This window comes from Dipodomys ordii, unplaced genomic scaffold, assembly GCF_000151885.1.
Source record: "Dipodomys ordii isolate 6190 unplaced genomic scaffold, Dord_2.0 Scaffold46, whole genome shotgun sequence".
Taxonomy (NCBI): domain Eukaryota; kingdom Metazoa; phylum Chordata; class Mammalia; order Rodentia; family Heteromyidae; genus Dipodomys; species Dipodomys ordii.
In genome coordinates, this window is record NW_012267262.1 from 9,509,200 (window position 1) to 9,522,540 (window position 13,341).

At 37.9% G+C, this 13,341-nt stretch overlaps 1 protein-coding gene across 1 annotated transcript in view; it reads right to left on the reverse strand.

The window, feature by feature from the left end:
• Positions 1–13,341, reverse strand: part of Dcdc5 (doublecortin domain containing 5) — a 129,029-nt gene that overhangs the window by 17,616 nt on the left and 98,072 nt on the right. Inside the window, exons 7-11 of the mRNA XM_013019609.1 lie at positions 10,048–10,206; positions 8,370–8,570; positions 6,552–6,645; positions 3,732–3,899; positions 783–968 (exon numbers count right to left, since the gene is read on the reverse strand). Of these exons, the coding sequence (XP_012875063.1) occupies positions 783–968; positions 3,732–3,899; positions 6,552–6,645; positions 8,370–8,570; positions 10,048–10,206 (808 nt within the window). The remainder of the gene's footprint in view (positions 1–782; positions 969–3,731; positions 3,900–6,551; positions 6,646–8,369; positions 8,571–10,047; positions 10,207–13,341) is intronic.

The following is a 13,341-nucleotide window of genomic DNA, read 5'->3' on the forward strand; positions in this document are numbered from 1 at the left end:
AACACTGGACATTCTCTCCAATCAGCTCTCGACCTCAGGCTTCCCAAAGAATGGATCCCTTTCTCCTTTGGGGTAATGGTTTCAGTTGATGCATACAGCAGTGTGCTACTGCTCCACTCTCCACATGGAATGAGATTAGGCCCAAGAGGAGGGCAATCTGGGAATAGGTCCTCAGCACACCAGGCTGGTAAGCTGCCCACATTTAGGAATCCACTTTTATTTGGCTATATAAGTTTCCTCTGTTCTTTCTCACAATTAAAAAATAATAATAATGGGACCATTTGGAATGAAGATCATGAGAAAGCGGTAGGGTATGGATTAATTCTTCTCCTCCCGGAGCCTTAAATAGTATTAGGCATAGAAGTGTGAATTCAGACACCCAAAGTCACCGCAAATTAACAAAAACATATCGGGTTCTTCCAGAACCTCTCCAGACACCTAAAACAGAGATGACCCTGTGGATATAAGCAGAAAAACTGCCCCAGTAAGTAAAGAGTTACTTCCTCAAAGCCACATCAAGAACAGTGGAAAGTGTCAGCAGATTGAAGCTGCAGAAATGTCCAATTAACTTCAAAGGGTGGATCGAACTATTAATAGACTATGTATTTTAGATTACAATGGGAGAAAGGAAATCAATGCAAGAAGGATGGTAAAGGTGGATCTGAGGTAGGCGAATTGAGTGGAGATGATCCTGAAGGCATGGGTAATGAATGTATCTAAGTTTCCAAAAGTTTCCCTACTGTTGCCAAATATGCATTAGCTGGGCGAAGACTATTCTATACCTTTGCTGCACTGATGACCATGAAAGGCCCTGGAGATAAGGACTTCTGCGTTTTGGAGCCCGATGCACAGAGGAATGGAACTCCTGGAAGCAACTGTTTCAGACCCTTCGCTGCTCTCATGCATCTTCCACAAGCCAGGCAGAGCATTGTTTTCCTCTTTTCACCAGGAGAGACATAGTAATATCCCTAGCATGGGAAACAAAGACACTTATATAGGAACATCTGAATTATGATATCATTTCAATAGTACATCTATGACATAATTAGCCATGCATGTCCATCATCAAATTTGAAACCACAATATAAATGCATCTCTTACTCCCTAATAATAGTAGTTTTAAGAAGGTATTTCCAAACAGTGCAGCGACACTTTAACGTCAGTGACAATAACCTATCAGGTTATCTGGCAGGGCCAGATTTAGGGCAAGAAATCGACAGTGTAAGTAAGAGACTCCCAAAATAAAGGAATCATGTCAGAAAGATGCAAGAGCAGGCAAATAAGTATTCCTGGCTCAAAGAGGGACAGTGTGAAACTGACAAGAAAAAGGAAACATTTTGACTGATTGTGTATGTAAAATCCCATGAGTTCAGAATGATGCTATGAATAAAAGTAAAAATAATAGAAGAAAAACTACAACTCCCTGGACACCATATAAGTAAACTGGGACCAATTTATAACTGAAAATATGCCCATTACAGAATGTAGCAGACTATTTCCAAAGATGCCCACAATAAAAACATTCCAACCTTGTTTGCATGCCATGAAGGGAGGAGACAGTAATGGGATTTGAACTCAGGGCCCTGCACTTGTTAGGCTAATGTTCTACTATTTGAGCTGTATCTCAGCCCTGCTTTTTCCTGGTTATATTTGAGATAGATTCTCTATCAAGTGTTTCTGCCAGGCTTTCCTTGAGCTCTTCAGCTCTTAAATCCTGCTCTTAGCTCACCAAGTAGCTAGGGTTACCAGCACCAGGCCAAAAACATATTTTAATGGTACAGGAGTTTGAACTAAGTGCTTCACACTTGTCAGGTAAACACTCTGCCATTTGGACCAGGCCTCCAGCCCTTGTGTGCCATTTTGAAGTGTAACTTTACTGCTCCTATGCTAAGATGTAAAGATTTCTTTTTCTCCTTATCTCTTTCCCTTGACTATGGACAAGGTCATGTGACTTACTTTGACTCAAACACTAGCAAATGCCAGGCAAGCAAATGTAAGAAGAACTTACTCTGCAGTTTGTTCAGTATGAGCTACCACTATTAACTTCAAAACCACAATATGAACAAGCTTGAGGTAGCTTCCTTGATAAACTAAGAAGTTGGAGAACTAATGTCCACAGTGAACAATGTGCCAGCCACTGGGTATGTCAGGAAGGCCATCTTTGATTAGTCCTCATAGAGCCACCGAACAATTAACTACCAGGGTTACATTAGTTGTGATCCTTGCCAAAACCATCAGGATTGCCCAGGTAAGATCAGCCCAGCCTATACTGCTAGCCCACAAAGAGAGAGAGAGAGAGAGAGAGAGAGAGAGAGAGAGAGAGAGGTCAATAAACTTTCAGTTAGTATGTTAAACTGCAATAGGTATGGGAACAGATGGAAAGAATTAAACATTTGAACACTTATTCTACTTTCCTCTACAAACTATATTTTGGGGTAGTCAGACATCTAGTTAATGAGGTACTGTTTTTCCTTATACTAAATGTTCAACTAACAAGTGAAGGGAAATACAACTCAGTTAAATGACATTGACTCGTTTTAAATGAAATTATGACTTTGGAGAAAACTTATTGATGAATTTTTTAATATGGGATGAGGTTGAAGTAACCTGAACCAACTAATATCATTAAAAATGGAAAACCTAGGCATTGTTTGCAGAGTGCTGCATATGAAACACACAGGAAAACCCAGGAAGGGTCTAGCCACAATGCTACTCAAAAATTTAGTTACAACTCTAGCGCTCAATTTCCATTTGCAAAAATTATGGGGATAGAGAAACAAGTCAAAGAATGGGAATGAGAAAGAAAATAAATAAATTTAGGAAATTCTACAAAAAAAAAAAAGGGATCCAGAATACACAATCAGATGTCACCTGGGTAACTTCTTGAATCTTGATTCAAACCAACAAGCCATAAAAAGAATTTTTAGGTCAAGATGGAAAACTTGATTAAGAATAGAATAGTCAGCTAGGTGTCGGTAGCTCACACCTATAATCCTAGCTACTCAGGAGGCTGAGATCTGAGGATCACAGTTCAAAGCCAGCCTGGGCAGGAAACTCTTCTCCAATAAACACCAGGAAACCAGAAGTGTCACTGTGGCTCAAGTGGTAGAGCGCTAGCCTTGAGCTGAAGAGCTGAGGGACAGCGCCCAGGCCGAGTTCAAGCCCCATGACCACCACCACCAACAAAAAAGAATAGAATAGTGTACACCTAGAAAGTTATTAATTTTGTTACCTATGATATAGGTTATGATAGTTCGCATTCAAAATTTTTAGAGAGTAGCTTAATGTTCAGGCAAAACAATATCATGTCTGGGAATAGTTGAATTTGTATATAGGTAAACGAAAACTCATTGTATTACTCTCCCTATTTTGGAATATGTATGGAAGTATAATTTCACAATCATTAAATACTAATCAATTTATTTTATTGATCAGAGCTTTCCTTAAGTCTTTCCTAACTAGAATCACAACATCTATGTGATTTCATAAAATAATCCGTGCAGAAGCTGGGCATAGTCACACATGCCTGTACCCAAAAGGCAGAGGTAGTAAGATGGTAAGTTTAAGGCCACATTGGACTACATAGCAACACCTTGTCCCAAAAGAAACAAAGAAAGAACAATGTTCAACTTGTATGAACAGAAGTTTTCCTTTGAGGAAAAAATGTTTCTTGCTTTATTAAATTACCCTATATTTTTTTCTTTTATCTTTGGGAAGAGGAAATCACTTACTGGTTGATCAATATTTTCTTTGATGACAGATGATGTGCATATGCCAGCAAAATTTGCTGATGTGATTTCTTTATCCAGGGCAGTGCTCTGGAAGGCCATAAAGGCTTTCATGTTTTCCTTGTAATGCCACTTTTGATTGGCAGCTCCATTTTCATATGGCTTATATTTCTGGAAACAAAAAGAGATAAATATGTAAGGAAATAGACAGGTAATTTTATGAGAGTCATAGTAGTCAAGAATTTTCATGAGTTTAGAAAATATGAATAATTATTCATAAGTCTACTATGCAATGACTAGTATTGATATTTGGGCAATTATATCATCATTTACATTCACAGTTGATTTGCAAAAGCAAAATCACAAAATAGATGCAAGTTGGCAACTTTTTTTCCACTTAGCAAATGTCTTTTTCTAAAGATTTTCTATCATTTCATCTTAGACATATGTGATTTTACTAATAGCTAATAATTCAGCATGCAAGTTATTTCTTAAAATTTCCCTGTAGTACATAAAACATAATAGTGCAAATATATCCATATTAGCCTATGATCATTTCTTAGTACAAATATCTAAAATATCAAAATACAATCATTTCTAATGACTATATTACATCAGGATCCTTTCTAGAGAGAATATCTTTTTGTTGTTGTTGTTTTGCCAGTACAGTGGCAGGCCTCACACTCCAGTTCCAGCTTTTTGCTGGTTAATTGGCAATATGAGTCCAAGATTTATTTTTCTTCCCAGGCTGAATTTGAACTTCGATCCTCTCATCTCATGTAGGATTATAGGCAGGAACCACTAACAAATGGTTAAAAGGAACATATTACTTTATACTTACACCAATTGTGTATGAAATTATCCACTTTTTTATATTTCTGGATGGCACGTTTTCCTAAATGTTTACTAAGCTAAATAAATAGTATTTCATTGATGTTTTCATTATTAAAATAATTTTTGTTTACATGTAAGTTGTACAAGGGAGGTTTTACCACAATATTTCCATACTCTGTATTTTTAATTTAAATTACTCTGATGTTATTCAAGGTTATTTTTCTTTCCTAAGAATATTCAGTTAAAATTTGTAATAGGAACAGGATATTTATTCTAATTAGAAAAGTTGTCTCAAGTATGGCTAAAGAAATAGTTTTAACAGACCTTTAGCCAATACATAAATTCTAACTAAATATATCCTGACACCTCAAGGTACTTTATAATTTATAGCACCTACTTTACCAGGTGAGCGATTAGAAGCAAAAAAGAAAATAAATGAGTTCTAAGAACTGACCTAATGGATCAGACAAACGGATCAGCTTCCCTCAGAGGTCTATAAGCAGAGTCTGCATTTCCAAGGAAAATAAAGGTCTGGCAGCATTACATTAACATGCATCATTTTTATTATTTTAATATCAACTTTATTTTCTCACAAACTGATTGCTTCAATAAGTAAAAAACAAAATGAAACACTAACAAAAGAAAAATGTGAAAGGTAATCCAAATAATCTTGAGGTTAAATTTAGTTCTTGCAAAATGAGAACCTCAGGGAAAGACATTGTATAAAAATGGATTGAGATATTACTTGTTTATTTTTGCAATTTTATTTTATGTTAAATATTTTAATCCTCATTCAGTAGTTGAACAAAGGGGTTTCCAAGTTTCAAAGTAGTATATGAATTCAACACACCTCGGTCAATGTCATTCCTTTCAACATTCTCATCCATCCCTCCCAACCCGTCCCTTCCCTCACTTTTCTTAATTTTGTAGGATATACATTGAATTCTTGATTGCCATTTTATAAAACTGATTAAGGCATTACTTTTGCATGTGTATGTGATTTTATCTCATTGTGGTCTGTGCTGAAGAGGTACCTGATAGAATAAAATGCAATGTTATGTATGTTGTGTCTCTCAGCATCATTTTTAGCCCTTATTTATTGTGAAGACAGAAGATTTAATTAAGCTCTGGTATTTGTCCAGATTGCTATGTCCCACTTTCAGATTCAGGGGCTGCAAAACAAGTTGCTTCAATGCTATTAAAAACACAAATTAAACAAATGCCATGTGGAGACAATTATTCTGTTCAACGAAAAGATAGAAAATGCTGTGCAGGGCATAGAAAGTAAACGTAGAGCAGAAATGCTCCTAAAGTTTCTAATGTCCAAGCTGGAAAAGAAAAAAGTCTATTTATGCATGATTGAGATATGAGGATCCCAGATGAATAAGAAAAAGAGTTTCCTAAGTTTTTGCCCCAAACTAAATAAAGCCAGAGTTCTCTGGAGTCTCTCAAAAAAAAAAATTTGTGACTATAAGCACTTGTAAAACCTATTAAAAGTATGCTGCAAGTGAGTTGCTTTGTAGAATTAGCAATGTGGACTCATGTCCTCCAAAAATATAGACCTTCTTCATCAGATTATCTCCCCCCTTCAGTTTCCAGGTATGGGGAAGGAGGCGTCCTGATGTTTTCCATGATCAAATTTAGGTGCCTCTAAGAGCAGTCACTTGACTGCATCCACCACTAAGACTGTAAACCCATGAATTCTGCCTGGACAATTCCTCCTACGTACATTGGTTTTGATTTCAGTAACTAACACAAAGCTGAACTTGAAGCAAGCCTACAATCACCATCTGTTGGATTCAACTAAATTGAGAGATACAGCAACATGCTCCATTTGAAATCTAGGCAGCCTGTTATAAATATTTTAACAATGACATTCAAGATAGCATTCTATGACAGCTATTTTTTGGCTCCACAACAAGGAGGCATGGAGCTCTCTTTCACTTTCATTAAAGGGCTATGATTACTCACTTGCAATACACATCTTACCTGAATAATAACTGGATAGCCGCTGGCTTCATTCGGAGCCTTGATCATAGAGACCGCCAGCACCAGATCTGGGTTACTCACCAGGTGAAAGGTCCTTGAGAAAACAGGATTCACTCCATTACAAACTAGCAGAACCAGATTTAACCTCCTTCTGTGCTGCTTCCCAGCGGGCTGCCTCTCTGCTACGGACAAATTCTACCATGTGGATATATGACTCTTACACGACCCTCATGTGAAGCTTTCTCAACATAGAGTGCTGGAAGAATATGGCAAGCCAGGGCTCTCCTGCCCTTTCTGACTTCTGCATGAGATCCACAGTTAGGAATGAACACATCTAGTGAAGCCCTGCTCCAACCAGGTGCCAGATGTGCAGCCTCAGGGCCTCTCACAGTCCCCCACTGCCTGGCAGTCCCGGCGCACTGCCCTATGACATGGACACCATGAACTCCTGGCCTGTTGCTGAACCAGTACCACCATTCCCTTTGCATGGTAGCATGCCCATACTTGTCAGAAGTTGCTTCCTGCTTGCCCAACAACCACCAGCTCCTAAAACACTACTTTCTATAAGCTCCTGCAGATGAATTGAATTCCAGTCCCTTCCAAAACCAGCCATTCACAGGAAGCAAAGAAAAAAGCCTGCTGTTCTACTAGTTCCTCAGGGCAAAGAGCCCCAGGTTATGGAGCAAAGGAATACATTCACCAGCTCTGTTGGGACATTCTGTTCTCCAACTTCCCTGAGACAAGACCAGTAAGTGTTCCTCGCCATCCATGCGGCAAGGAAAAAGAACAGGGTAAAGCTAGCCCTCTCCTGCCCACACTGAGCCCACGGCCTGCTAATGCCCATGCAGTCTCTCTCAATGCAGAGATCCACAGGCCTTGGACATGGAGCTATAGAACATGCAATGAAAATCACAGCTCTTTCTCAGAAAGAAGAATTGTGCACAAATGCACAAACAAGTCTAAAACACCTTTCGATTTTATCTGAATAGTACAATGTTACTCAGCTAACCAGGAATTTTATTTCTTTCTTCTTTTTTAAGAAAAACAGAATCCTTAAGCCATTATTATATCCAACAAAATCCATACTTTCATAATATCATCAGCTAGCTAGACTGTTTTAGATCTCTCTTGACTGTCTTTGAATGAGACAAAGGACACAGGGGGAACCAATGCAACTGCGACATACACAAGACAATATGTTGGAAATGATTTGTAGAACTCGTGGGGGGGGGTTGGAAGGGAGGGGAAGTAGGGGAAAATGAGGGAAGGGGTAACAAGATTGACAAAAAATGTACTTATTACCTTACTTATGTAACTGTAACCCCTCTGTACAGCAGAGGGGTTTAAAAAATTGACAGCAGATGGTTTAAAACTGTATCCAGGGTGAGAGACATTCACTTAAGTTGATGTATTTCCCAAAGAATTGGTTTTTACCATGTGATTAGAAGTCATGTCAGTTGGTTATTTTTATGAAAGCTAAGGAAGTAGCGAAGACCTGGGGAGGGGAAGGACTAACAGGGATTGAGTTTATGGGGAAATTTTTTAATTGGAAGTGTTTTAAATTTATTGTTTCAAATCAGAAAGCTGTATTAGGGGAGCATGTAATCTTGTATCTAATGGCCAAGTAAATTTCTGTACCAATGGCAGATTATTAGAAGAGTGATTGTATGTAGAATCTTTCCATCTCTCTCTTTTTCTTTCTCTCTAGTTAAATCAGACAGAAAAATACAAAGCCTCAATTATCTCTCTTCTTGAAAAGGAACTGTTAGGCTCTTATTCAAGTTTTGACATATTAACCTTCAAATGCAGTGGGTTTACCTGCTGTCTTCCTTGTGTATCCAGCGTTGACGATTATCATCCGATTTCTTCGCCATCAAAACCACTTCCATGCCTGAACGGAGGTCAGGACCCTGTACTCCCACGACCAACCGAGACAGAGCATGGCTTATAATTTGTCCATCTCTATATTCAAACTGTTGACGGTAGGCCTTCATCAATTTACTATACTTTGGGGAATTGCTGAGACAAAGAAAAGTCTGTTAGTGGAAGAAAAAAATGGCATGCACACTAGGGGCACTGGGATGGTAAATTCTCCCAGTATTGGAACAATAGCAAGGCTGTTAACATCTAATAGTTGATGTAAAGCTCAGAAGTATGGATTTATTTTGTAACAGAAACAAAGGTGTTTAAGGAAACATTTACAAAATTCATCAGAATTTAAAAGTCCAGAAGAGGAAGCATTTAAAGAAAAAATGAAATTCAAAAAAACAAGGGCATAAAAAGTAAAAAGAGAAATAAAGGGGTTGAACTCAAACTATGATTTTTTTCTATTTGCTTTCTACAATATACCTAGTAAATAGGATACCACGGTCTCCTAACAAATCATGAAGTATCATAACACAAAGTAAAGTCAAGCTAAAAGGCTAGTAAGTTCTCTTAATGATCTTAATGCATTAAGCGAAGTTACTAATTATGTTAAATACCACAATACCTTGCCAATTAAATTAATCTATAGAACTCTATTCAGCCCCTACTATGTGCATGGTCTAATGCTAGCTGCTAAAAATGCTAAGCTGGCTTAACATAATTCAGAAACCACTACACTATTAAGCAAATGACTAACACTATGAACTAATGCTTAATACTATGCAGTACTGTCTAGATTTCTCTCATTCCCCTGAATGTTGGCTAGAAAATAATAAAATTAGAAAAAGAAGAATTGTATTTCAATATTTTTTTTTGGTTCGGTTGTGAGGCCTGAACTCTGGGCCTGGGTGCTGTCCCTCAGCTCTTCAGCTCAAGGCTAGCGCTCTATCACTTGAGCCACAGCACCACTTCCAGCTTTTTTCTTTTTGCTTACATGGTGCTGAGGAATCAAACCCAGGGCCTCATGCATGCAAGGCAAGTGCTCTACCACTGAGCCAACTTCCCAGCCCCTCAGTATTTTCTTAAGATCATTAAAGTATAGCACATGCTTGTTTATAATTTCATTCATATAGTTATTCAACAAATATGTCAGCTTTATTCTAAGTTCTCCTACTAAGGCAAATGTGGAAGTAGTAAAAGGATTGGGCGTAGGGTCCAGGGGAAAGAGGTAGAAAGATGAAGAGGAGAAGAGGTGGGTGAATGCATTCAAGAATTCAATGTATATCCTGCAAACTTTAGAAGAGTGAAGGAATGAATGGATAGGGGTTGAGTGAGAATGTTGAAGGTGGTGACATGGATCAGGATGTATTGCATTCATAAACTGCTTTGCTAAATGACCCCTCTTTTGTGCAGCTACTTAAAAATGAATTTTAAAAATTTGAAGACTAACAAGAAAGCAAGAAATTATACTACACTGCACAAAATGAGCTCGCTAAAGGGAAGAGAACCTTCTCACCAATATTTACAAATATGTTTAATGAAAACATAAGACAAAAATGTGCACCTGTGTGTCAATAGTAGCCAACAGTAGTGAAAACGCCTAAGAAAGAATCTTTTGCAACTTTTTTACCTGTCTCCCTTTTGTGGTTTTAGTTTTTCGAAGGGCTTTTCTTCCACTTTCTTCGGAAGAATGTGGTCCTCCTGAGAGCCGCAGGAAGTGCCCTGCCAGGCATACCTGAGCAGCGGGTGAAGTGCTGCCATTCGGAGATGAGCTCTGGCATGTGAATCTCTATCAAGCCAGATGCAAACACAAGTCTAAGCACATTTTCTGTGAAACAATCTGATCAGAGCTCATAGGATGCCGGTGGATCTATAAACTGTATTTCCAAAGGAATGCCTAACTTTAGAAATCCACATCTGTCTATTACATAATTTAAATCTCTTACTTAGAAAGCTACAAATAAAATCCCTCAGGCATATAAAATATGGCATTCATGTTTGTTATTATGATTTAGAAAAATGAGGCTATGTATTACATTTCAAAAGTGATAAAGATTAAGATCACTTGAGAAGCCATCGTAAACATGTAAAGACTCCTCCTACTACCTCATAAGTAGGTCATATTTCTATCTGGAAAATGTAGCCAAAATGACTAGGTTCCATAAAGCTTACTTGATATTAAATAAAATTAACCTTTCCCCCTCAGTACAGGAATCTAGAGACTCAAATAGCATCTTCACATACCTGCCAGATTTTAAGAGACAACAATATACTACAGCATCACAACAAATAGTCGCAAGTGGAATAATTGAGCCAGACTTCTGGCTTCTTTTTACAACAAAGATGACCCAGAGCAGTAAACACCATATGGATCCATGTACATTAAGTTATAGACCATTGTTTAGAGCACATTTGCTTTGAGTGATACCTTGACATAATATGAAAAATGAGATACATGCATAAGCAAAGCAGCAAGAGTATTTCAGCACTCTAAACATGCATACTTGTAAATAAAGCTCTCTGGGACAGACTGTGATCCTCAAGGTCTAGTGATCTTTTTATGCAACTGCAAGCAATATCAAATTATGAAAATCTTCAAGGACAAGTCCTGCATTAGCAGAGATGATTGTACACATCCGTAACATTAATAGCAGTGTTGCATGTGGCTATGAAACAAAGTAACCACTTTTTCTGCTCTTGCAGAAAGAGCAAGAATCTCCCTAACAGTTGAAAAGCAAGACTGCCACCTTGTGTCCTAAATGAGAAACACAACTTTCCCACCAACTATTTCTTAGAGGAAAAGAAAAAAAGTGTCATCTTGGTTTTGAAGTTGGCAAGATGTAGACAAGCTCTTTCCCTTATATCCAGGATTTCCCTTTTCTTACTTAGAACTTATCTATCAGCTCCTAAGCTCCCTGTCAAGTGAACTCTCATTAAGTCAATTTCAGAACACTTTTAGCAATCCACCTTGATTTATTCATTAATTAATTTGCTCATGGAAATCATCATCCATCTGAAAGCTATTCATTCCTTTAACATTATTTATTGGGCCATTATTATATGTCAGGCACAGACTTATATGTGTTAGCATAGAGTAATGAATAAAATAAGTGCTTTGGATTTCAAATGTTCTAATGGGAAGAGAGAGAAAACAGACAAATCCATAAATAATCAAGTAAGTGCTATATGCTCAATAAAGCAAAATATTACAATAGAAATTCACTGGAATGAGACATGGTCTATTTTAGTAATGGAGTCAGAAAAGTCTCTATGAGTGCATATGCAAATTGAAATTTGGTCAAAGGGAAGCAGCCAGCTATGTGAGAATCCACAGCAAGAACAGAGTAAAGAACAAATGGAAGGGCTCTGAATCATTTGGACTTTTGGCCAACTGAAGAACAATAAGACATTAGTGTGAAGGGTATGTGGTGTGAGTATGCAGGGGTAGGTGGTACTGGACAAGACCCTAAGAGGTGGGTCAGGCCTACCCTACAAATTGGCAAGGAAAAGCAAAAATTTCCCCCAAGTTCCCCTGTGATCTGAAAGGTCTTTACATAGAGCAAAAAATCAATGCTTTCCGAGCATTCACTTTTCCCCATTGTGCTTCTTAGGGATTTATACCAAGCATCTTTACATAGGTACGTAGTAGTTAAAATCATCCCTCTAGATTTAAGTTCTTCCTGATTATGTTATAGACATTCCTCCTTAAATCATCCCAATCCTCAATATGCAAAATCTTCCAAACCTGTTTAGGGAATTCTGGGGCAATCTGAGTGACTTTCTAATATATGATGCCCACTGAAATCATTCATGGCACTATTAAAAGTGAGCCTGAGGGAAGAGCCCCTGGTATACTGATAATAAGGATGTGGGAGCTATCAAGCAGAAGATGACTAGAGCACAAGGCAGTGAAACAGATAAACCTTGGGGTGGAGATGTTCTCTCTCATTAACTACTTAAGTATTAGAGTTAGATGCCCTTTGGAGTAATGATCTCCTTGTTACTGGAAACATTCTAGAAGAAGATGGAGTGAGAGAGCTGGCCAGGAATGCTTAGGAAAAGGTATAAAAAATGTTTCCTTTTTTCTTATTTTTCTGTATTTTTTGTCTATATGCAGACTAATAAGTCAAGGGCCAGATGATATACCTCACAGAACAAAAAGGGATATTAGGAAAATTCGTGGCTAATTCCCTAACTATTGTAGGAGTTATGACAAAGAATTATTCCTTGAAAAAAATGCCCTCAGGTGCCATTGGTGGTGTCAAGACAGGATCAATGAACCACTCACCAAAGCTAGGAAGTGTGTTTTCTAAAATAAAAGTTAATAATCTTATAACTGAAGATAGTGTGTGTGTGTGTGTGTGTGTGTGTGTGTGTGTGTGTGTGTGTGTGTGGTGTATACCAGTACTAGGGCTTAAACTCAGGGCTTGGATACTGTTCCCAAGCTTGGTCCACTCAAAGCTGGTACTCTACCACTTCCACTCTATTGTTTTTTGTTGCTGTTGTTGTTAGCTGGAGATTAGAATGACATGGATTTTTTTTACATAAGCTGATTTCAAACTGCAGTCCTCAGATCTCAGCCTCCTGAACAGCTAGAAGTACAGACATGAGAAGGTATTTTTTGTAAGTTTGTAACAATACTAAATTCTTGCAGTTATTGCAATGTAACTGACCTGGTATTTTTCTTTGTATACTTTGGAAATACACTCACTTATCCCTCTACTTACTTAGAGCCAGTTAGTCTATTCTTTTTTTAATTAAGTTTTTTCTTGTGAAAATACAGTACAAAGGGGTTACAGTTACATGAGCAAGGTAATGAGTACGTTTCTTATCCAGCATTGTTGCCTCCTCCTTTGTTTTTCCCCTACCATCCCTTCCCCCCACCACTACCACCACGCACAGAGCACCTGTGACATAGTTCTTA